Source organism: Bubalus bubalis, chromosome 10 (assembly GCF_019923935.1).
Source record: "Bubalus bubalis isolate 160015118507 breed Murrah chromosome 10, NDDB_SH_1, whole genome shotgun sequence".
Lineage (NCBI taxonomy): Eukaryota > Metazoa > Chordata > Mammalia > Artiodactyla > Bovidae > Bubalus > Bubalus bubalis.
Genome location: NC_059166.1, coordinates 64,901,203 through 64,928,026, shown reverse-complemented (window position 1 = coordinate 64,928,026; position 26,824 = coordinate 64,901,203). Strand labels below are relative to the sequence as shown.

Sequence of the window (26,824 nt, the reverse complement as noted above, 5' to 3'; positions counted from 1 at the left end):
CATGCCCGACTCTTAGCGACCCCATGGGCTGCAGCCTACCAGGCTCCTCCGACCATGGGATTTTCCAGGCAAGAGTACTGGAGTGGGTTGCCATTGCCTTCTCCCTTCTGGGTATTAGGGAATCTCAAAAGGTAAATTAGGGTTAGGGTTAGGGTTGATTTTGATACACCTTTTGGAGGGGTGTATCAAAATTTTCAAGGGCTATGAGAAGACTTTTATGTTTGGGAACAAAAGGGTTAGAAACACTGCTTTAGTCCACATACATTATTTCAAATATTTATTTCATGCATTTCCCCATAATTAAAAATTAGTGAAATGCAATAGCCAAGAAATGGAAACAATCTATCAATAAATACCCATTGACAGATAAATGCATAAAGGAGATGCAGTACATATATACAATGGAGTACTACGGAATGATGCTGAAGCTGAAACTCCAGTACTTTGGCCACCTCATGCAAAGAGTTGATTTATTAGAAAAGACCCTGATGCTGGGAGGGATTGGGGACAGGAGGAGAAGGGGATGACAGAGGATGAGATGGCTAGATGGCATCACCGACTCAATGGACGTGAGTCTGAGTGAACTCCGGGAGTTGGTGATGGACAAGGAGGCCTGGTGTGCTGCGATTCATCGGGTCGCAAAGAGTCAGACACGACTGAGCAACTGAACTGAACTCAACCATTAAAAAGAATGAAATAATGCCACTTGCAGCAACATGGACACAACTAGAGATTATCATACTAAGAGACATAAGTCAGAATGAGAAAGACAAATACCATGTGATATCACTCATATGTGGCATCTAAACTATGACACAAATGAACCTATCTATGCTGAAGCTCCAATACTTGGGCCACCTGATGTGAAGGTCTGACTCATTAGAAAAGACCCTGATGCTAGGAAAGGTTGAAGGCAGGAGAAGGGGACGATAGATGATGAGACGGCTGATGGCATCACCAACTCAACGGACATGAGTTTGAGCAGGCTCCAGCAGACAGTGAAGGACAGGGAGGTCTGGCGTGCTGCAGTCCATGGGGTCGCAAAGAGTCGGACATGACTGAGCGACTGAACGAAAACAACATGAAACAGACACACGGACATAAAGAACAGACTGCTGGTTGCCCAGGGGGAGGGCTTGAAGGAGCAGTGGAGTGAAAGGTTGAGGTTAGCAAATGGACGCTTTCATATACAGAATGAATAAACAACAAAGTCCTATGCAACACAGCAAACTACATTCAATATCCTATATCCTATGAGAAACCATAATGAAAAAGAATACTTTAAATATATAATGGAATCACTTTGTTATACAGCAGCAATTAACAACATTGTAAATCAACTATACTCCCATTTTTTTTTTAATTAGTGAAATGAAAAAAAAAGACTTCCAGCTGGGAATAAGGCAAGCCACCTCCTCAGTTCCCTGGCTCTAGTGCCTACAGGCAAGGTGGGATCCAGGCACTTTGCTGTTAGTGAAGATGGCTTAGCTGAAAAGGTTTGCTCACACGCAGGTGGTACAGAGATGACTAACAGCACTGCTCTCCTCCATTAACCCAGTCCTGGGTGGTGCTGCTACCCAGTTCCCAGAAGGGTTGGAGTTGCTCCTTCTAAAACACTGCCAATAAAAACACCCACAGTTCCTGCCCGGGTGCCAACAGGCTAGGTGGGTGCTCAGAGCTGGGCTGAGCCAATTGTAGGAGCAGGGTCTGGGGTTCAGCTTGTTTTTGTTAAGGTTTATTTATTTCACTTCAGAATGAGACCAGATCTCTAGCTGGGTTTGATAACTTTAAATGGGATGGGCTGGACGACCTCACAGGATTTCTGGTAGCCTGGGTAGGAAAAACTACATAGGTTCTAGAGAACATTTAGGTAAATACACAGAAAATAGTTTCAAGGGGATAAAAGGCCAGGACTCCACATCTCGAGACAACTTTAACAGAAGGACAGATTTTTGTCCAACATTCAACTTAATGAATGTAAATACTGATATCACGTGGCCCAACCTTAAATTGTGCAAGTTGCGACTTTATTATCTATAAATGAGGTAACGACACACTACAAGGCTACTCTAAAAAATAAAATCAAGTAACGTATATGAAAACCCTTCCTTTATGGTCTACACAAGATATGGGTTATCTTAAATAGAATGCTAGATTAGGATGGGTTGGAATTAGGTTCTCTGTCTTCCACTCTAAGCTGAATTCATAATTCATTTGAATTCATGCTACCCCCAAAACATCCCATGTGCATCAAAAACATAACAACAGTTGTAAAAAGGATTTTTTATCCCACAGCGGTGATCAAAAAAATAAAACAGCCAGGCCATTTTACCAGAATCTTATAAGGACCAACAACCACACTGAAGAGAGGAAGTGGCACACACAGAGGCAAAGAAGCAAGGCAGATTTGGTAAAGTGCAAAACCTCCTCCGCCTACGCTGGAGTGTAAAGTCCAAGAAGGGAGAGTGTCTTCCTTCCTTCCACTGGTGGTCCAGTGGTTAGGACTCCGTGCTCCCATTGCAGGGGGTCTGGGATCTATCCCTAGTCAGGGAACTAAGATGCCACATGCTGTGCAAGAAGGGAGAGCGGTGAGCAAGGTTACAGGGTCAGGCAAGGGCCAGTGCTCAAACGACTCTGGTTTTCCCAGAATTAATGGGTATCACTGATGGCTTTTAAACAGAAAAATGATATGGTCTAATGTTCTAGAAAAATCACTCATGTGTCTAAACTGAGGACCAGTAGACCCGTTAATGGGTTTTGACAGTAATTGAGGCCAAAAGTAATAAAGGCACAAATTAATGCAAGGCACTAAAGGATAAGATGGGGATTGACTAATGAGGCATTAAGGAGGTAAACACAAAAGGACCTTGTCTGATTTAACAAAATAGGAAAGAGAAGAAATAAGAAATTAGGATGGAGTCCAGGTTTTTGAGGTGAGCAACCAGAGGTGTTATACACTAAGAGAATTCAGAAGGAAGGCTACATCTACCCACAGTGACCTGAGATTTTTGATGGTATGATGTGGGGTGGCTAAAAAATGAGTTCATTTTAGTTCAGTATGATACACTTGGGGCTTCCTGGTGGCTCAGTGGCAAAGAATCCACCTGCCAAGGCAAGAGACTTGGGGTTCGATCCCTGGGTCAGGAAGATCCCCTGGAAAAGGAAATGGCAACTCACTCCTGTATTCTTGCCTGGGAAATCCCATGGACAGAGAGCCTGGCGGGCTGCAGTCAACAGGGCTGCAAAACAGTTGGTCACAACTTAGCAACTAAACAACAATATACCTGTGCATCCAAATGGAATTTTCCAGAAATAGGTAACATGGGTCCTGAACACAAAGAAATTTGGAAATAACAACCCCAAGATAGTGGTTTGAGCCACAGGTCATATGAGACACCCAGGGGAGGCAGGAAGAGTGAAGCAGGCACATGGCCTGGGACTAAGTCTTAAGGAACTACCACATGGATGCAATAAGAACCGATACAACAAACCACATCAAGAGTACAGGATACAATTCCTTATAAAAGACACCTCAAAATCTCTCCAGAAATAATCCCTACACTATTTTTGGTTGAGTTGGTTCTTTTGGCAGTTAATTCTTCTGATAAAAATCCCATGATAAAACACCACAGGAATACTCATTGTTGTACTTAAGCAGAATTCACTATACACTCTTTACACTTTTCACGTTTTACACTTTTATGCTAAGGGCTTTATTTTGGTGGAAAAACCTGTTTGCATAACTAACCATTTCTGTGTTATAAGAAAGTTTCTAAATTCAGAAACATTCTGGAAATGGAGTATGAAATGCTCATACCATGCTCATTTCTTTCCAAAATTCTGAACTATTTTTGTGGTCTAACAACTTATTTCAACAGGCAGTTTAGATTAATTCATGGAATATAAAGTTGAATGTTTTAAGATGGAAAAGAATGAAGCAAATTCAAGCCTCATAACATGTGCCATAAGAGAGTTTTCTTGGCTTTTCAACCTCTCTTTGAGTGCAAATAAGAGTCAGGCATTTTCCTTATAGTGGAAAATGTGTACAGTATGGGACCACAAATCAGATAATTTGTTCACTGTAACCATCTTAACAAAGCACCACTACTAAAAAACTTTCCTGTAACACAGAAATGGTTAGTTATGCAGACTGGTTTTTCCATCAAAAACAAAGTCCTTTAGCATAAAAACCAGACATAGAAGTTCAGTTCTGAACTATAGCCAAAACCTCCTGTAAGTTCAGGTGTAGCACACAACTGCAGCATATATTTAAGTATCAGCATAATATCAGTATGTAAATGCAAAAACTTTAAAAAAAAAAAGAAAAAGAAACCTTTAGGAAAAACGGACTGACTTAAAAATTTCAGAGCTGCCAGTAAGAGTATGTTGAAGACTTCCCTGGTGGCACAGTGGATTAAAATCTGCCTGCCAATGCAGGGCACACAGGTGTGATCCCTTGTCCAGGAAGATTCCACATGCTGCGGAACAACTAAGCCCGATCGCCACAACTACTGAGCCCGCGCTCTAGAGCCACAAGTAAAGAGCCCATGTGCTGCAACTATTGAAGCCCGTGAGCCCTAGAGCCTGTGCTCGGTAGCAAGAGAAGCCACCACAATGAGAAGACCTCGTACCGCAACAAAGAGTAGCCCCCACTTGCCGCAACTAGAAAAAGCCTGCACCAGAGCCACACCAAAGCAACAGAGACCCAGGGCAGTCAAAAACAAATAAATGAATAAAGACAAAAAAAAAAAGGCTATGTTGAGAGGTGCTGCAAGATGCTGCAAGATGCATCCATCCCTAAATGCTACTAAAAATCCTACTTTGTGATTATGACCATCTAAAGAGCAATCTCCTTCCATATGGGAAAGGTAGAGTTGTATTAAAGATGATAACCAAAGACCTTTTTGATAGCCCATTTTCCTTTAAAACTACTGAACTTTTTTAATACCTTGATTTGTACTTGGAATATCCAAAAGAAGATGATAATGTGCACTGTTTCCCAAACTTATTTAACCACAAGCCTCTATGTTAAAGAAAGGCTATTAAAGAACACATTCTCGGAATTACTGGAAATAGTAGGGGTCTTCTTGACTCAGCCTCTGTACCAGAGTGACATAATTTCTTCAAAAGAATATCATTAGTGACCTTAAATACTGATTCTGAAAACATACTTGTTTTAAATAGATGTTTCTAAATATCAACATACCACTAAAGTATTTTTACTTTTTCCAAGAAGAAAGCAGATAAGTAAACTAGACTAATACCCTAGTAAGATCCCAGAGAGCGTTCTTTTAGAGCACTAAAAGAACCCTAGAATCTTTTTCAGTTTCACGAAAAAACTAAAAATAGGTTTTCCAATAATTATAATTTCTAAATTATAATTGTAAGTTGTAATTTCTAAGGGAAAACAATGTTCCAGTTAACTGTAGTTATCTGTTTTAGTTTTCCCAAAAGTGTATGATCTCCCCCCACCTGGGCAAGAAGCAGGCACATATGAACAGATAAATCTTAGATGAAGAGAGACAACTCAAGCTCATCTTGCTCCCTCTGATGGCCCTTTCTAACACAGCAGTAAGTGCAAGGCATATCTCTGAATGCCATGTCATCAGCAGCCAGGATAACGTGATGGGGCTGTGATGCACTCCACCGGAGTTCAGCTTTCTTCCCCTTTCCAAAGTCTTAATTTCACAAAACAAGATCTACTGCCACAGGGAAAGAGGCCATCAAACGTTTTTCCCAGCCTCCACCATTCGTGGGAATTTCCTTAGACTTTCAGCCTCTTAATCTCCCCAAGCCTGTGTCCTGGTATATTGCAAAGAGAAATATTCTATTTACTTCTGTATCCCACAGCAGATCAAAAGCTCCTTGGGGACAGCTGACCTTGTCTCTCTCAATTACCTCCTTCTATGCCCAGCGCAGAGGGTGTCAAATACTGGGTAAACATTTGTAGAATGAATGAGAAGTAACATTAAGATGTGTAAACTCACTTATATCTTAGTGTGAATGAATTTCTCCATGCCTGTTCCTGAGAAATTGTGGGAGGATCATCAGTGGCACAGAAAGAGCTAAGAGAGCCTTGAAGAGAAAAAGTAAAGCCTGAGGAAGTCTCTTCTTCACTTAACATCTGGAAATACTGTCCTGCTATGGATCAGTCTAAAGGAGTCTGGTTCTTCAAAGGAAACTCCAGAGTCTGGCTTGAATGCCATAAGAAATTATCTTGCTTTCCAATGAACATCTCCCTATACTTCAAAAATCGTTTTTTGTTTTTGTTTTTTTTTAATTTTGGCTGCACCACTCGACTTGCAGGATCTCAGTTCCCCAACCAGGGATTGAACTTGGAGCCACCACAGTGAAAGCGCTGAATCCTAATCACTAGATCACCAGGGAACTCCCAAAAATCTATTTCAATGAGACATTAACAACTGGCAATTGCTTACTGACAGCCAAGTGAGATCAAGAAACAGAGATCCTGATCTTTCAGACTTCTTTTCTAACTCCAGAATTCCTATATAGTTATCCATTTCTAAAGCTTGAATTAATCAAGCATAAAGAACGATGCATTACCAGAATGTTATCCAACCCATGTAATATGATCAGTCGTTAAAAACCTAGCTTCTGGAGTCAGATAAACCTGAGGTTGAACCCTGGTGTCCACTGCTTACTTAATCTCCATAAGCCTGAGTCTCCACATCTGAAAAGAAAGATTAAATCGAGCCTATCTCATGCAGTCACACTAAGGTTTAAAATAGGAAAGCATGGAACGTGCTTAGCACTGGGCCTGGCACATGGGAGGTTCTCAAGCATCGGTGATTGTTATGAACCATCGTTTGGAAACCTAGGTTCCCATTCCACCGCCACCTCCCTGTGTAACCTTGAGCTTCTAACTACGAAGAAGCTAATGAGCACGTGGAGACAGAATGAACTGACCTTTAATGCTGGAATTATCAATCACGAACAAGGTAATAGAAAATGGACCAAAACTTTGAAAAATTAAGTCTTAAATAATTCCAGATCTGTTTTATGTTGTACCTGAAGCTAGCACACATTTGCTCACAGATGACTCAGCATTAGAATATCAAAATAAAAAACCTGAAGAGTCAAACTTCAAAGCAAGCATTCTCAAACCCTTCAGTACCTGTTGTTGATACAGACTTTATATGAAACACCTGTACGTATCTGTGTGCGAGAGAGTGCATGAGCAGAGGGAGATGGAGATGGACAGGGGGAAGAAGGGAGGGAGGAGGGAAGCAAGAGAGACACTAAATGAGGGACGAGACAGAGAAAGGGAAGAAGGGAAGGAGAGGCAGAAAGTGGGGGGAGAAAGAGAAAGAAAGAGAAAGGAGGGAGAGCTGGCAGAAGGGAGGGAAAAATCGAGGGAAAGACAGAAGGGGGGGGGCAGGAATCTAAACATTAACTGGCGTAAAGGCTATCCAGTCTCCATTTTTTCACCAATGAGGTGACCTCAGACCTTAAAGTTTATCTGCTGTACATGTTTCACGCATCAACCAAGTACAAGTGCAGGCTGTTGTGCCATCTGGCTGGGGTGTTACACAGGGCCACTACAAGGGCACGGGCCCCTCTGCAGGAGTTAGATAAACAGCACCCAGAGCACAGGCTGGTTCTCAGTCAGCACTGACCCTGAGCCGCGCACCTGTGTGCAAGGGCGCAACCAACCACGTACGGCAGTCAGGCAGACCAAGCCTTCACTATGTACCGTGCACACCTGCATACCTGTCTGTGTAGTACACACCCACACATACGCAAACAAGACTGAAAAGCCATCAAGGCTGAGTAAATGAAGATATTCATCAAAACTGAAAATACAGAGTTTCAAAAAGTTGAAGAGAATGGGTCCCTGTGGCCTCCCTACCCTTCAGCTACCCAGAATTGGGCTATCGTTGTCGCTGGGAATCTTTGGGACCAAAGAGAGAGAGGCTTCGACATCACAAAACTCTTGATTCCTGATGAAGCTACGGTCTCTCCAGCAACTGCTTGCTTGCTCACTAGCTCTCTCTCAAAAAAATGAGTTAGGAAGGAGAAAAAAATAAGACTTTCCACAAACAACAATGGATCTACTCACCTGAGTTTGCAAAACCTGTAGTAGACAAATGAGTATTTTGTTTTGGTGTTCTGACTGCAATAAAAGTGTAATCCCAGGCAAGAATTTACTAAATGCTGAAAGAACTAGTCTTAAAATGTGGACTCTGAATTCTGCCTCAGTGCCCTTTTCTCTCCCAGATGCTGGCTACTCAGAGAGAAAATACACAAAGTTATTTTTGTTTACTACTGCATATGCATATCTATCCTGCCAAGCAAGTACATGATATTATATTTTGAACACTTTTGTACCTAGCTCTGTGACCTGAAGAACACAACAGCTTTAAAAGCTATTTAAGGAACAGAAATTCCAGGTTAAATATGGTACCTGATTCACATGTGCAAGGAGACAATGTACAAGAATATGCGTGGCAGCACTGTCTATGGTAATTTTGAAAGTAACCTAAATGTTTATTAAAGAAAGAATGCATATAAAGTATAATATATTCATACAATGGAAAACTAGGCATTAAAATGTAAAGGATTTAAACTACCAGCTCATACTGTTATGGGGATAAACTGCAAACACAACACAAAGTAGAAGAAAAGATGCAGAACCACAGTATAATACTCTTTAATACAAGTCTTTAAAACTCCCAACATTACCTCTCCTTTAGAATTCGTTATAACAGACTAGCATTTTTTTTTGTATGCACACTAAAGAGCTAAGGAAAACACACTAAAAATAATTGAAAATTCAAGTTAAAAAAAAAAAAGGACCATATGTCACTGTTGTTTAGTCACTAAGTCATGTTTGACTCCTGTGGACTGTAGCCCACCAGGCTTCTCTGCCCACAGGATTTCCCAGGCAAGAATACTGGAGTGGGTTGCGATTTCCTTCTCCAGCGGATCTTCCCAACCCAGGGATGGAACCCGGGTGGGTCTCCTGCATTGGCATGTGGGTTCTTTACCACTGAGCCACCTGGGAAGCCCTCATTAACCACAGAGAGTTGCCCAAATGGCAAGGAGGGAGCATGTTTTAGTAATGTAAATCACCTGGCCCTTTAAATAAGATATGTTTCATCACCATTCTGGACTCATTAAAACACTTTATTTCAACAAGCTTCACTTTTCTCCCCTAAAAGGGGTTGATAACGCCTGCCTCGCAGGATGACATGAAATAATGCATGTAAAAGAGTTATACAGAAGGCCCTGGACTTGGTAAATCAGGTAATAATCATTTAAAGGGAAAAAATGTTGAGTCTGCACCTTTTTCATCTAATTTGGTATATGATTAAAAATGACAAAGAACACAACAGGAAAAGGGCAACCCTTCACCTTCCTCTTCCCAGTCCCTGATCTGGCTGCCTCCTATGCTTTCTATATTTAGCAGAGTGACACCCCCCCCCCTTCCCTCACCCCCCCAAAAAAAACCCCAGCACGAAACCGTGCTTCCTTCAGAACTCCCGAGTCCTTGCAATACAGATCTTTCATCTCGCCAACTCCGCCTCCCCCCACCACACACAGTCCTCTGCAGCGCCGGGGGCAGAAGAACAAAAACCCAACCGTCACGGTCACGACAGAGATCGTAAAAATAACGGAGCGGTGTAACTAACTGGCTTTGGAAGGGTCTGTTTGTTTTCAAAAATTAAGAGAAAGTCTACCAGAGACTCAGCCTCTATCCTGCAGAAAGGGGAAGCAGGAAGATCTAAGCAAATAAGTTTTGTGACTTGTATCCAAATACAGTCCCTACATCTGGATTCAACACAAAGAGAGGCGCACGGAGGCCCCGGGAGCGGCAGGGCTGCTTTTGCAATTGGACAGACCCACCCCTCATACCCTTCACACACAGGGACCCGCAGGGGCGCACCAGGAGGCGCAGAAGCTCGCTCCACATGCGGGATGCATCCCGCGCCCATCCCCCGGGGCTGGCCGCGGCGGGCGCTGTGCCTCACCTGTCTTGAAGACCATCTTGTCATCGTCCTTGGACCCGAAGGTCTTCAGCATGGACACGAAGAGCACCCCGCAGGCGTTCTGGATGCCGAACACCGACCCATTGCACCACATGGCTGCTAGCATCACCAGCCAACCCCAGCCGCCCTCAGGGGGCTCAAGGGGCTCGGCGCCCACCGACCCACCCAGCTCTACTTCCACCTTCTCGGCCGCCGCCGCCTCCGGGCCGTCTAAGGGTCCCGCGCCGGGCAGCGGAGCGGCCCCCGGAGGCGCGGAGCCGGGCGGCTGCGCCTCGCTTGTCCCCCGCGCGGCGGCGGGCTCCTCCTGGGAGGGCACCATGGCCGGGGGCGGCCCCCTCGGGCGCCGGGGAGCGCGAGGGGCGCGAGTTCCCGGCGGGCTCGCGGAGGAGCCGCCGAGTTGGGCTGGCGGGCTAGCGAGGCCGAGGCGAAGGCGGTGGAGCCCACCGTGGGCGGGCGGCGGCCGGCTTACACTGGAACCTCCCGGTCCACAGCCCCGCACCCGGACTCAGCAGGAGGCCGGACCGCCAGCTCTTAAAGACGCCCCCCGCCCCACCCCCTGGGGGCGTGGTCGACTGCGGGACCTGCCCCGGAATCTCCTGATGATTGGGCTTCGGGAGAACGCGGGGGGCCCACCCCCTCCCGCGGCGCGCGACCCAGGTGCCTGCGGGTGGCTATATCTGCGCGCGCGCCTGCCGCCGGGCCTCCTCCTCTCCAGCGGGAGTCACAGATGTGTAGGTCACCCCGCCAGAAAGTGTTAACGGAAGGGGCACGTCTCCTCCTAGGTGCAGGCTACATTGGGTCATGGGGATCACAGAATGGGACCTTCTTTAGTCTCAGTCCGCTGACAGCCTGACCAGCAAACATTGTCCCTTTGTTTTCTTTTTGTTGTTGTTGTTTTCTGGCGTTCACCTCTAATTACTAATTATAATACATAAGATATATTATGCCAACTGCTGACTTAAAAAGGGAGTCAGAAAGATCAGAGGCCCTATTTAATTTCTCCTACATTCATATGTGATTTCCTATGAATACTTGGCATATTGAACAGGCTCATTTTGGAAGACACAGACTCTTATATCAGAGTCTTCAAGTAACAAACGTTTTTGACAGACATCTAGAAAACATTGCTTTTAAACTACAGCACAGTTGTTTGCACTTCAGACAAAAACTAGCACCTATATTCAACTTCTCTGTCTCCTTAAAGCATGGAACAACCATGTATGTAAAAGAAATGAATATTAACTAGTTGTATAATATTGGGCACAATTCTTAATTTCTCAGTCACTCAAATTCTTAACTTCAAAGTCAAAATATGCTAATTACTTTATGATGGAGTCCATAAATGAGTGTGATTGATAACATTTCTGCCCCTATCGGTTCAAAAACTAGTAGGAAGAAGTCCTAGGATAGAATAGGAGTGTCACATAATAAGTGTTACAATACATATACAACAAAGAGAAGTGGAATGGAGCCATTAAATTATCTTCAAAACATTAGAGAAAAGCTTCTACAGCAAACAGCCTTTGAGCTGAGCCCTGAATCATACTAGGAGCTTTCCTGGGCAAAGATAGAGGAAGAGTGTTCTAGGTAGAGAAGATAGCAGAAGCTAAGGGGAAGCAGGGTATGCTTGAGGAGCAGGGAACAAAAATCAAGCATAATATGTCTTAAGGATGGGATTAGAATGGTAAACGAAAGAATAGTCACACAAGTGCACAAAAATGAACGTACAAGGATGTTATTCCACACTATTGGAAATAAAAAGTGGAAGCAAAAACATGCATCTATCTGTACTACATAACCACTAAAAGTTTTGAAATTCACCTCTGTTGACTTTGAAAGTTATAACATTTTATTGAGCAAAGAAAGCACATCTACACACACACACACAAAGGTATGGGTTATAGCACAAAATATAAAATAAATATCCATGATCTATATTGATATAAATAAATATCCATGATCTATACTGATACAAGTAAATGATTAAGTACATAAGTAAAAGGGGGAATAAATACCTCCATGCCTGATTGTCTTTCACCTTTTTGGAATGATGAATTCTCACTCTATCTTCAAGGCTTAACTCTAAAATGAAGTTACCTTTATCAGTTCTTCCTCCAGACTTCCATACTTTATTTAAACAGTTTTTGCAATCAGCCGCAGAGTGGTTTTCAGTCTCCTTAACTAGAGTAAGAATTTTCAGACAGGTCAGATGATGTCCCATGGAGCTTTGAACCATAGCACAATGCACAGTGTTGGGACACAACAAATAATTGTTGCGCCAAATTGAATTGAATTTTTTTAAAAAATTAAAGAATCACAAAGCATTCAGTTGAGCATACCAACTTGGTCCCATATTTTCAGGTGGAATATTTTCAATATTTTTTAAACAACATGAATTTGTTTTCCAGTTGTAAAAGTAATACATGCTGGCTTTAGCAGTTACCATAAAATATAATAAAATTTTTAAAATGTATTATTGCACCACTCAAATAACCTCTTTAACATTTAATAGTTTTTAATTCTTTACATATTTATGGAAGATAGAGCATCCATTTTGTAACTACCATTATCGCATATTTCCCCTATAAAATATGGTATAGCATCATCCAAAAAATTATGAGTCTTTTTACCCTTAATGAAAATTGCTTCATCCAAGATAATGAACAAAACATAAAGAAACCCAATGAGATGAGACTTTGCCATAGGCCATCTTCAAAGGTCCATTCGACTTAGATTTGTACATCTGCGAAGTAATTTACCAGTTAGCACATATTATGAATCTTCAGGATTTGCTCACAAAGCCACAAATCTACTGTTTCCTTACAGTCTTTCTGTTGTTGTTGTTTTCATTTTTACAAATTATTTTTTTTTACTTTCTAAATGCGTAGGTCTTGGTTGCTGCATGGGGGCTTTCTCTAGTCTCAGCAAGCAGGGGCTACTCTTCGTAGAGGTGCATAGGCTTCTCATTGTAGTGGCTTCTCTTATTGCAGAGCACAGACTCTAGGCTTCATTAGTTGCAGCTCAGGAGTTATGGCTGCCAGGCCCCAGAGCACTTGGGCTTCAGTAGTTTTGGCTCAAGAGCTCTATAGCGCAGGCTCAGTAGTTGTGGTTCATGGGCTTAGTTGCTCCGAGTCATATGGGATCTTCCAGGACAGGAATGGAACCCATGTCCAACGGGTTCTTATCCAACTTTACCACCAGGGAAGTGTCCTGTATTTTTAAATAAAATCAGAATTACAATGTTGTGGACTGACTCTTTACCTCCCTGCCAAAAAAATCATATTGAAGCCCTAATCCCCAGTACCTGGGAACATGACTATATTTGGAGATGTGGCCTATAATAAAGGTAATTAAGTTAGAATGAGGCCATTTGAGTGGACCCTAAACCAATCTGACTGATGTCCTTATAAGAAGAAGAGATTGGGACACAGAAAGACACCAGTGAACGGCCATGTGAGGTCACAGGAGGAAGACAGCCAGCCATCTGCCAGCCAAGGAGAGAGGCCTCAGAAGAAACAAACCAATAAAAAGCGCTGCTGACACCTTGACCTTAGACTTCTAGCCTCCAGAACCATGAGAGATAAGTTTCTATTATTTGAGCCACCCAGTCTGAAATATTTTGTTATGGCAGCCCCTGTAAACTAACATACATTGTTTTTGCTGATCTAGTTACTAAGGCATGCCCAACTCTTTGCAACTCCATGGACTATAGCCTTCCAGGCCCTTATGTCCCCAGGATTTCCCAGGCAAGAACACTGAAGTAGGTTGCCATTTCCTTGTTCAGAGGAGCAACACAAGGGATGGAACCCATGTGTCCTGCTTTGGCAGGCATATTCTTTACCTGGGACCCCTGGGAAGCCCCAACTAAGAGACAGAACTAAGAACAATTTTGTAACCTGCAATTTTTTACTTAAAACATCGTATCATAAATAACTCCCTGTGTCATTACATATTCTTCAAAAATATATTTAGTGGCTAAATAGGATTCAACTATAGAAATGGACCATAATTTATTTAATCATTTCCTATCATACCTATACATATATAATGTATTTCAGATTTACACACAAATCTTTGCCAGCATCTGTGATCATTTTTAAGAATACATTTCTAGATGTAAGAAGCATATGAATATTTTAAGACACTAAACATGTTGATAAATTTGAAAGCAACGTTGTCAATTTATACTCTCACGAGCACTGTATAAGAATGCCATATTAGTGCCTCTCAGGAAATGGGAAATAACAGGATTATTTCCATTTTTTTAGTTTTTTATAATTATTTTTAAAACCTGCCCATTTAAAATTAGAATGAAATCTCTTTAATAGTTTATTTTTCAAATCTTTGGTTATAAGTGACAAATATCATATTTACTAATCACCTGTATATCCTTTTTTATAAATACTATCTTGATAGTCAATCTCCACATTTTCCAACAGGAAAATTGATGTTTTTCCTTATTCATGTTTACTAATGTTTCTTATATAGGTCCCATGCCTGTCTCATTAGGATTATTTTCAGGCATTTCACTTTCATGTTTTTGTTGCTGGTAATGTTGTTGTCACTGATTTTGTGAATGGGCTTTTTTCATGAAAACTTCTAACTGGTTGTTGCTAATACAGTTCACTTCAGTTTAGTTCAGTCACTCAGTTGTGTCCAACTCTTTGTGGCCCCATGGACTGCAGCACACTAGGCTTCCCTGTCCATCACCAATTGCTAATACAGTAAAAAGCAATTAAGTTTTTATTTTTACTCTGATCTAACTTTGACAATAAAGCATTATCTACTGGATTAAGATAATGCATACCAGCCTAATTAAAAAAAATCTTTATCATTTTATAGCTAATTTAGATGCGGTCCTACATCTTAAATGGATACACTTTAATTGTGTGTACACATTTACCCATTTTATATTCCTAATTGAAAGTAACTTCAACATTTCCTTTTTTCTAATGTAATAACTTCTAATGCAAGGACTTCTTTCTTCAAGTATTTTATTTTTATATAAAATGTCTTTAAAAACAAAACACTGTGCATCAGTGTTTATGCTGTTGATTGTTTCATAAGCCTTCTCAAGCCCCTATTAGGGAATCCAAAACCAGGTTAAGAAGGTTGAATAATCTTCAGAGAAGATGTCTCTAAACTACTCTATGCTGATCTCCTCCAACAGAAGACACAGGCTATCTTGGAATATCTTGGAATCAGAAGATGAATTTCTGTCACTTCAGCATCGGTGTGACCTTGGCCCAGTCACTTGCCTATCTGCAGGTCAATGGTTGAGCCCTAAACACAATTCCTCAGGGTCTAACCCAATCCATCCACCCCACACTCCATTTTTCCATCATGACAGCACCACCTTAGTCATACTGCAGTTCATCTCAGATATGTTTTAGCATCACTCAAGAGGTTTGGGGAAACCCATTCTTTAGCAGCAATGTCTTTGCAAATATTTTGGAATGAGAATTGTGGATTTGATACTTAATCAGCTTCTTTTGCAGAGGATAACATTGTCCAACTCTACCCCAAATTGTAGGAGTGTGTCCTCTTGGTGGCCTCTGGTTCTGCATACTTTGTCCATCTACACCAAGTGTCCCCAAAGCATGACTGCCCAACACAGATCTGTTGACTTCAGCATCCCGCCATTCACACCCTGCTAATGTTGAAGCATACTAAAAATGAAATTTACTGTCATGAGAAGGAAAAACATATTGATAATTTAAATTTGGTAAAGGTAGTTCTTCTCCCTGTGGTACAATGGAATTTAAGAAGGTTTCTGAGGAAGGAGATTTGAAATCCAGCCCTGACTCCACCCTTCACAAACTGCCAACCCACGGTCCCAAGACTGTTGAGATGAAGTGGGAAAATGACCAGGAGCTGTCTGTGACCTGTGCCTCCCTGTGAAGGGGCTGTGGCGTTCTTGTTGCTAAAAGAATGTCCTTAGTTGTAAATGTTTCTTGAAATTTTGTATTCTTGGAATTATACGATACTTCTTCTAGAGAAGGGATCTTATTCTTTTGTTTAACTGTCTGCTTAAAGCAAGACTCTCTTCTGAAGCATCATAGCAGAAACAAAGAGTATACGGCCTGTGAGAAACTGTGTCCGCGTATAGAAAAGCCCACATGATGTCATGGAGTCCGCTGTGTAACAGCGGGGCTCATGGTCACACCTCAGGCCCTCCTCTCACTCTCAGTGGCTGTGCTCAGCATGGGCTCAGTACAAAGACTGGCTGCTTGGGTTGAGGGTGTGGGATGGTGTCATGGAAACTGGTCCTCCGAAATCACCATGGAGGTAAATCCCTATGGAGTGCCTTCTGCAGACACAGGGAAACCTAAAACACCAGGCAGAAGGAACCACAGGAATCATGATATTTTCTAACCGTAATCCATAGTTAGAAACACATTCGATGTCATAACCCAGTACATACACTCACAGACACACACACACATTGGAACAAAAATTTAACAAAGCAATTTCTTACAATATTAAGTACAGCCCTTCATTCTGATCTATTTTGTTTCATTGAAATAATCTACTGACAATCTACTGACAAAAACTCTAAGTTGATTTTACAACCCACTAATGACTTTTGATTTGAGGTTTGAAAAACACTGATCCTGTCCAATGCTCCCATCTTACAAATGAAGAAATCTGAGTCTCAGAAAAAGGAAATGACTGACTATTCCAGAAAGACATACATTTCCAACATGACAGTGACAAGGCACCAGGTCTCCTGATTGTGGTCTTCCGTCAGAACCTCCTATTACTGCTCCTGGCTTCATGGATAGAGATATAATGTCGCCTAACTCTATTTTAGAAACAAGAAAATAGTCCTCTATCAGAGAAGGGATGAAGGGTCCTCCTTTCCCTCCCATCTGCCCTGGATGTCCCCCAATGTTTTGGCTGCAACAGGGGCCCCTGCAAGCTCTTTTCCCAAAGACCTAACACACCAGTGACCCCAGAAGAGAGATCCTTCTAAGGTCTCTGTGTCCCCTCTAGTCTTATGCTTGTGGGGATTTTTTCTTTGAATTAGTTAGCTAACACCTGGAAAGAGTCATCTGAGAGCCTGTCCTTAGAAAGTTAAAATAAAGGATAGTTCCTTTCCTTGGGAAAAGATGGAATGTGGGGAGAATCCTTCAGAGAACCGGTCCATAACTAACTCTGATTGATCAAAAGTTGTTTGGGGCAATTTGGCACTGTTTATGGAGAATCCATACCCAAAAGCACGTAGAGAAGAAAGACTGCACTGATTTACCCTTGAGCAATAGCTTCCTCTGCCCTCTTGCCTTAAAGCCATTCTGTCTTCTTCTCTACTCCCCTTTGCCTAACCTGCCAGAGCCGCCTTTAAAGGGGACATATTTTTCAACCAGTAATTTCTGATAAGATGCACACTATCTTGTCCCTGTGTGTGTTAGTTGCTCAGTCATGTCCGACTCTTTGCAACCCCATGAATTATAGACCACCAGGCTCCTCTGTCCATGGGATTTCCCAGGCAAGAATACTGGAGTGGGTTGCCATTTCCTTCTCCAGGGGGAAATCTCCCCGACCCAGGGATCAAACCCAGGTCTCCCACATTGCAGGCAGACTCTTTACCATGTGAGCCACCAGGGAAGCCTGAACACTACCTTAAATATGACTATTTAAAGGAATCAAGAAAACAGAAACAAAATCCAGAGCCTCTTTCTGTTATATTGGATTTTCCATAGGCAATACTTTTGAACATGAGGAACAAGACTGTGGAGATATAAAGAGGGAGGAGATGGTTAAAGACAGACAAATTGACTACTGGTCATGAAAAGCTTTTTTTTTGCCAAGCCCCATGGCATGTGGAATCTTCCCCAAGCAGGGATCAAACCCCTGTAGTGGAAGGGTAAAGTCTTAACCACTGGACCACCAGGGAAGTCCATGAAAAGTTTATGATTGGGAGGTTTTTACTTATCTTTTCCTAGCAAAAGATTGTGTAAACTCTTTTTGATGTGGTTTTATGTTTGTTTTTTTTTCCCCCTCGAGTTTCAAAACACTTCTCTTAGTTCTTTCTTCTCCCCAACCATCATCCCAGCCCATCTCCATCCCACTTTCAAACAATAATAACAAGATACAGTTTGAGATAAGAAGTCAGCGACAGAAAGCAAACTGCAGACTTGGCAGATTAGAGCCGGAGACCAGTTAATGCTGTAGAAAGTACTGTCTCTCGCTGCACAGAACCAATGCAGCTCCTGCCTGGCTCTCCATAGGTGTTTTGTACATGCTGATAGAACAACTAATTAACACATACTGTATGAGAAAAACATCTATTTCTGCTTTATTGACTATACCAAAGCCTTTGACTGTGTGGATCACAATAAACTGTGGAAAATTCTGAAAGAGATGGGAATACCAGACCACCTGACCTGCCTCTTGAGAAATCTGTATGCAGGTCAGGAAGCAACAGTTAGAAATGGACATGGAACAACAGATTGGTTCCAGATAGGAAAAGGAATACGTCAAGGCTGTATATTGTCACCCTGCTTATTTAACTTCTATGCAGAGTACATCATGAGAAATGCTGGACTGGAAGAAGCACAAGCTGGAATCAAGATTGCTGGGAGAAATATCAATAACCTCAGATATGCAGATGACACCACCCTTATGGCAGAAAGTGAAGAGGAACTAAAAAGCCTCTTGATGAAAGTGAAAGAGGAGAGTGAAAAAGTTGGCTTAAAGCTCAACATTCAGAAAACGAAGATCATGGCATCCGGTCCCATCAGTTCATGGGAAATAGATGGGGAAACAGTGGGAACAGTGGGAGACTTTATTTTTCTGGGCTCCAAAATCACTGCAGATGGTGACTGCAGCCATGAAATTAAAAGATGTTTACTCCTTGGAAGGAAAGTTATGACCAACCTTGATAGCATATTCAAAAGCAGAGACATTACTTTGCCAAAAAAGGTTCGTCTAGTCAAGGCTATGGTTTGTCCTGTGGTCATGTATGGATGTGAGAGTTGGACTGTGAAGAAGACTGAGCGCCGAAGAATTGATGCTTTTGAACTGTGGTGTTGGAGAAGACTCTTGAGAGTCCCTTGGACTGCAAGGAGATCCAACCAGTCCATTCTGAAGGAGATCAGCCCTGGGATTTCTTTGGAAGGAATGATGCTGAAGCTGAAACTCCAGTACTTTGGCCACCTCATGCAAAGAGTTGACTCATTAGAAAAGACTCTGATGCTGGGAGGGATTGGGGGCAGGAGGAGAAGGGGACGACAGAGGATGAGATGGTTGGATGGCATCACTGACTCGATGGACGTGAGTCTGAGTGAACTCCGGGAGTTGGTGATGGACAGGGAGGCCTGGCGTGCTGCGATTCATGGGGTCGCAAAGAGCTGGACACAACTGAGCGACTCAACTGAACTGAACTGTATGAGAACAAGCAGAAGGTCTAAGGAAGATCAGCTCGGAAACTGGATTCCAGACTCCAGGACTGCAGTCAGGAGACCAGGAAGTACAATCAGCAGAGAAGACTGAGCTAGACTAGAAATTTATAGTCATGAGTCAGAATCAAGAATAGCAAAGAGCAGGCTTCCCTGTTAACATAAAATGAATTTCTCCCATTATATGGCAAGTGTACTTATTCGACCAATGACAATGGATTGGCTCAGCCTAAGCTGGGGAATAGTTCAAAGAACTAGAGATATTGACTACGGAGAAGAGGAAAACCCAGAGTAAATAAGAAAATTATCTTCAAATATTGAAGAACTGTCATATTGTACCATGTGACTTAAGGGATAGAATTAAGCCCATGAGTTAGAAAAGATTCTAGCTCAAGAGAAGGAAAAACTTCTCCCTCAGAGCTATCCAGAGGCGGAATGGACTGACTCATTAAAGAATGAGCTCTCCATCTGGTGGGTGTTCAAACAAAGGCTGAGCACATGCCTTAAACACAGACATTAAAAAGCAAAAGAAAGAGGAAGAAAGGAGGATTCTTATTGTGAAAGAAAGGAGGTTATTTGTCAAATATATCAGGAAGGAGGTATGAATTCAAATATGAATGAGCTGTTAGACATGATGATCTTTGAAACCCCTTGAAATTTGAAGAATCTCTAACTCCTCGGATTGGTTTTCAGCCACTGGGTGAGAAATTCAGAAGAGTATGGGGAATAGGGAAAGTGTACTATTTTGAGCAAGATCAGGTGGAAACTCATGAAGTGACATGGTGAGAGACTGCTCCAGGGAAAAAATGAGGAAGCAAGTGGATGATTAAGCAATTTAACTGGAATTTAATGGAGCAGAGGCACAGGGGAAAAAGGTGCAGGAGGAAAGGGGAATCTTGAGAAAAAGAAAGTCAAAGAGAAGAAAGAATTGGTTTGGGGAGAAAAAATGATATATATGTGGGAGCTTTGTGATAAAAGGTACAAATAGAAGCCTCAATTTTTATTCTCCCTAACTCAACGAATGACCTAATAAGCACTTTTTAAGACAAGTCTGCTTAAATAGGAGTAGAAAAATAGAAATTGGGTATGTAACTAGGAGCTTGATAAAAGGAGAGACAAAAACAGATGCATGTGATGAATACAAAACATTACAAAGTTTTTTTAATTTATTTTTTAATTGAAGGATAATTGCTTTACAGAATTTTGTTTTCTGTCAAACCTCAACATGAATCAGCCATAGGTATACATATATCCCCTCCCTTTTGAACCTTCCTCCCCATCCCTTCCATCCTTTATTACAAAACTTTTGAAAGAGAAAAGCAGGAACTATTTGACCACCCACAGAGCAAAAGTGTTTCTTCTTCTATCACCTATTCAACCTCCACCCTTCAATAGTCTAACAAAAATAACAGAACTATTTTGAAATAAAGATTGTATTATTCTCCTCTTAGCTGCTTTAACAAGTTACCACAAATTTACTGATCTAAAACAACACATTAGTTCTCATACAATTTTGGAGGTTGAAAGTCTGAAAGGAGTCTTCTGGGCTAAAAGCAAGATGATGTCAGAACTGATTCCTTCTGGAGGCTGCAAGGGAAAATGCGTTCTCTGTCTCTTTCAGCTTCTAGAAACTGCTGGCATTCCTTGGGTCACAGCTGCTGCTGCTAAGTCGCTTCAGTCGTGCCGACTCTGTACGACTCCATAGACGGCAGCCCACCAGGCTCCCCCATCCCTGGGATTCTCCAGGCAAGAACACTGGAGTGGGTTGCCATGGCCTTCTCCAATGCATGAAAGTGAAAAGGGAAAGGGAAGTTGCTCAGTCGTGTTCGTGTTCGAACACTTCATCACTTCAATTTTTGGCTTGTATAATCATCTCTCCTTTTCTGGAGAAATACAAAACATTACAGATTCCTCTCATAAGGACCCTTGTGATTATTTTGGGCCCATTCAGGTAACCCAGGATAATCTCACATTTTCAAAGTCCGTTGTACTATTTATGATAATGTATTCATGAGGACCTCTTTGGGAATCCATTGTCTACCATAAGGATGGTAAGCATCTGGTTTTCACAGTTAGAAACGTCATGTGAGCTTCTGAAATTGAGACCACTGATCCGGCATTTTTAAGGCATGTTATTATTAGGGAACCTGATGGTAGAAAAAGCAATAATTAGGATTCCAGAAGACTGGGTCCTAGTTCTATCACTGCCATTAGCTTAGTTGTATGACCTTGAACAAGTCACTACCTCGTCTCTGGAATTCTCCTTGTCTGTGAAATAAACTCTATCATTCTCCAGTGGGAAATTGCTGAACCAATGTCCTTGGCCCATTCTTTCTTCCTTGTGATAAAGGGCATAAATCTTCCCTAAAAGTTCATTCACTGTTGCTAGGAAGCAAATCTTTCTCTTAGTAGCCGAGTGGTAAGGTTTCCAGACTAACTCTGGGGCACTTTGCGAAGCACATCATGTCACTTAGTCTTTGTGATAGTATCAGTCTACACCTTGTGCATGTCAGTCGAGTCTCTTAAGAAAACAATGTTCTGAAGTTTGTTAAGATAAGACCTCTGAACTCACGTGAATACAACATCCTGGGCTAGTTCTCTCACATAATATCTAAAACTATGACCTAAATACATATATTCATTTATTCAACGAACATTCATGGAGAACCTACCAGGTGTAAAGCACTGTACTAGGCTGATTCCTAGCCAACTCGGTTCTTGGGTATAATAAAGACTATTCTACCTAATAGATTAAGTGGAACACTTGAACATTACCAGTCAGCAAACCATTCAATAACGTTTGTGAGAACTAAACACAGGAAATAAGAACTCAAGTGCTCTGACCTGAAGTAATACCATATAAATATAATACATATGAACGTGCCTTAAGATCAGGTTGCTTTTTTTTTTAAGTTTTCATTTTCCTTTGTATTTATAATTTCTAAAAGTGTCAGCCTCTATCCCTCTGCCTTTCCAGCTGCTGCTTTTTCTAGTAAAGCAATATAAAAGTAGAAATTTTGATCTTAGGTTCTGAGTATGTTTTCTGTTATAAATAGTATAATCTTACTTTTAATTTTAAAAGTATATGTGTGATTTTCCCTCATAAGATGGAATTTTGTGTTTTTTCTCTTTTTCAAGTATCTACATTTTCTAAATTTTCAATAATGAACATTTATTTATCATATAAGGAAGTATGTCAAAGTGTTTTGATGCAAAATAAATAGATCCTTGCCATTTGTGACACATTGACCTTCAATGTAATTTTTCTGTTGGAAAACTTCGAGGTATATTATTTGGTGTTCACAGTGGTAGTACATGTCTATACAATTTGATAGCTTTGAGTAATAATTAAAGTCACAAAGCATTTATGAGATTGTAAGATTAAGTTTTGACTTCTCTCCAGCTCATTTTGGAACTTGGGGAATTGTTAAAGTTCTCTGTACTGTGGTTTCTGGCCACATTTCACTCTGGGATTTTTTTTCCCCTGACCTGGCACAAATTAAGAGGCATATGGGCTTTGATGGTCAAATAGCCTTTGAAAACTTTCTATTTATTGCATTTATATCTACTAATGGTCACTTTATGATATGTAAAAAATTGAGGGACTTAATTTGGGGCAATTATTGTAACTCTCTTGAAACTAGCAAGCTTCAAAACCTGACAAACTGATTGATTCCCAAATTAGACACTAAATCCTCGCTGCAGCTTCCTGAAGGTCAACCAGGAGAGACAGAACTAACGTAAGCACCCGCGTAAGGTTATAATTTAACCAGTGGTTCCCATTTGAGATGACCGCATTCTTACACAGAAAAGGAAATGTTTGTTCAACAGTTTTATCTGTTTTCTTTCATGGGATTTGAAGGAATTTACAATGTATTATTTTAACTTCAGCTACTTTCTTGAACAAACTTGAGGATAAGCCCAATTCACAAAGCATATCAAAGGTAGTAGTTTGAGGATAGGGTTGTACTCCTTTACTCAATCCCAAAGAGATCACGTCACTCGAAATCACATGGTTATAAGAAAAGGACACTTGAGAACAAGAAGTTCCCAGTATCTGGAATAATCAAGAAGCCCTGTTTGACTGAAACACACAGATCTCCTCTTTAGTTTTCAGCCCCGACAGTCTCCTGTTCCAACATATTATAACTTGTTGTTCAGACCCCCTCCTTATTTTTTCATTCCACAGCCGTTTTTGAGCACCTGCCCATGCCAGTCACTGTATTAAATGTTGGAAGAATAACCAACACATTGCAGTGCGGGCCATTCACAAGCCCCTTTTACCATCATCGTATCATTTGGCCACGTAATGTGAGCTATTCACAATGTGTACCGAGACTCAGTCATCTTACATCATCTCAGACTTAGTTTGGTGCCTGCTCAGTACACCTAATGTTTGTTGAACGGATGCATAAACAGATGAGGAGTGAATATATAAAACCTTATAATCCTGGTTTATGCATTTTTTTCATTGGCTATCAAGCATTCATTCACTTCTCTCCTTAACTCTTTTTTTCCCTTGGAAACGTTTTCTGATCCTTCTGATTCCCTTCTCCCTTGTAGAGCATCTCCTAATGGTGCTCAGAAGCAACACCTCAACTCCCCAGAAGTCCTTCAACCTTCTGCCTCTGTCCCTTGGCTGGGATCTTTGTTATCGTAACAAGCTCTGGGTGAGGGGACCCTGTGAGTCAGTCCCACTCTGGCCTCTTTTTGAAACAGATCAACTCTTCTTGTGTTGGGGGACGCTGTACCATGTGACTTGTGAGACCTTAGTTCCCTGACCATGGATTAAACCCAGGCCCTGGCAGTGAAAGTTCGGAGTCCTAACCACTGGACTGTTAGGGAGTTCCCAGAACCAACCAATTCTTTATGAAGGTTTGGCAATTGGACTAAGACACAAATTTTGTTTTCTTATTACTGTTGTAGAATAATTTTAATTGGGATAAAAATCTGTATAGATTTTCCTTGTTAGATTAGAAATCGAGATAGTCACATGTAAGAAACTTAGAAAACTGTGGTGGAAACCATAAGCTAAGCTCATGTACATTTAGCACTCAGGGTGAGGGCAACAGGCAAAATCAGGAAATGGATGATGTTTAGAGATAGCTAAAAATATTTCAAGCAGTTAGCTACTAGCCTCACAAACAGAAGGGGGTGTGTATGTGTGTTTAAGTACCTTTTATATCCACCTTACCTGCCTCCTGAGAAACCTGTATGCAGGTCAAGAAACAATGGTTAAAACTGGACATGTAACAACAGACTGGTTCCAAATTGGGAAAGGAGTACATCAAGGCTGTATATTGTCACTCAAGTTTATTTCATTTACATGCAGAGTACATCATGTGAAATGCCGGGCTGGATGAAGCACAAGCTGGAGTCAAGATGGCTGGGAAAAATATCTATAACCTCAGATATGCAGATGATACCACCTTTATGGCAGAAAGCAAAGAGGAACTAAAAAGCCTCTTGATGAAGATGAAAGAGGAGAGTGAAAAAGTTGGCCTAAAATCCAACATTCAAAAAATGAAGATCATGGCATCTGGTCCCATCACTTTATGGGAAATAGATGGGGAAACAATGGAAACAGTGAAAGACTTTATTTTCTTGGGCTCCAAAATCATTCCAGATGGTGACTGCAGTCATGAAATTAAAAGACTTGCTTGCTTGCTCCTCAGAAGAAAAGCTATGTCAAACCTAGACAGCATATTAAAAAGCAGAGACATTACTTTGCCTGCAAAGGTCCATGGAGGTCTTTATTCCCCCTTTTACTTATGTACTTAATCATTTACTTGTATCAGTATAGATCATGGATATTTATTTATATCAATATAGATCATGGATATTTATTTTATATTTTGTGCTATAACCCATACCTTTGTGTGTGTGTGTGTAGATGTGCTTTCTTTGCTCAATAAAATATTATAACTTTCAAAGTCAACAGAGGTGAATTTCAAAACTTTTAGTGGTTATGTAGTACAGATGCATGTTTTTGCTTCCACTTTTTATTTCCAATAGTGTGGAATAACATCCTTGTACGTTCATTTTTGTGCACTTGTGTGACTATTCTTTCGTTTACCATTCTAATCCCATCTTTAAGACATATTATGCTTGATTTTTGTTCCCTGCTCCTCAAGCTTCCTTGCTTCTCCTTAGCTTCTGCTATCTTCTCTACCTAGAACATTCTTCCTCTGTCTTAGCCCAGAAAGACAAAGACACAACAGGGCAATCAGGGAAGGAGATGCACTTTAATTGGCTCCCCCAGCCAAGAGACCGGAAAAGGAGAGGGTGTGAGGTGAGATCCCAGAAGCAGGAGGCAGAGAGAGAAGGGCCTAAAGTCAGAGGAGGCAGTGGGATTTATCCTGAGGATGAGGAGAGCCATAAGGGCAGTAGAATGGCAGGCATGCCACATACCAGGGCTGGAACAAAGCTAAGGTGAAACAGCCATCTCAAGAGGCACTGGAGTTACTAGCCACCCCCTTTGCCTCATTTATCTGGACACTACTGTAGAGAATTAGCTTTGTCATCTCATGTTTTGTTATTAATACTTTACTAGCCACTTTCCTGGAGAAGGCAATGGCACCCCACTCCAGTACTCTTGCCTGGAAAATCCCACGGGCAGAGGAGCCTGGTAGGCTGCAGTCTATGGGGTCGCTAAGAGTCGGGCACGGCTGAGCAACTTCACTTTCACTTTTCATTTTCATACATTGGAGAAGGAAATGGCAACCCACACCAGTGTTCTTAGCCTGGAGAATCCCAGGGACGGGGGAGCCTGGTGGGCTGCCATCTATGGGGTCACACAGAGTCGGACACGACTGAAGTGACATAGCAGCAGCAGCAGCAGCAGCCACTTTCCTGTTGGTAAAGATTGTACCAGGTTTCCCCTAAATTACCACATTAAATCATGGTGAAAACTGAACCATCTGCAAGACTTCAAAGGCCTGCCTCCCTTAGCTTATCTACAGGATTGTGTCTTGTTGAGCTGACACTCCCATAATGGGTCAGGAAGAGGATCAGGTTGAGGGTCTTCCACAATAGATTCCACCAAGAGGCAAACAAATGTGCATGTAGATTTTGGTCAGGAGGAAACGTGTATCCCTTCTCTCAGCATGTATTTACGGGCATTAGAGATGTGAAAACTGGTAGAATGCAGTCCCAGTCCTTGTGCTTAGTCACACGGGAGGGGATCTAATATATCAGATTCCAGTTCATATCTGCTGCCCCCGTTTTAATCCCTCATCTCCATCCACAACCTTCATGCATTTCTGTGATAGAGAATGGAAGAGAGAGCTGGAGCACAGGGAAGGGGGAGAATTGCTCATGCCTCGTAAACACACCCCAGCACCATTGTGCATGAAATCAGGTGCAAATTGACATCCAGGTTGACCTATGGAGATGAGAAGGCAGGCTGGGACA

At 41.7% G+C, this 26,824-nt stretch overlaps 1 protein-coding gene across 1 annotated transcript in view; it reads right to left on the bottom strand.

Moving 5' to 3' along the window:
- SLC16A10 (solute carrier family 16 member 10) overlaps positions 1 to 10,512 on the bottom strand; it is a 115,527-nt gene extending 105,015 nt beyond the window's left edge. The window contains exon 1 of the mRNA XM_025295030.3: positions 9,993 to 10,512. Within this exon, the coding sequence (XP_025150815.1) occupies positions 9,993 to 10,329 (337 nt within the window). The 5' untranslated portion in view covers positions 10,330 to 10,512. The remainder of the gene's footprint in view (positions 1 to 9,992) is intronic.
- Between the last annotated feature and the right edge of the window lie 16,312 nt (positions 10,513 to 26,824).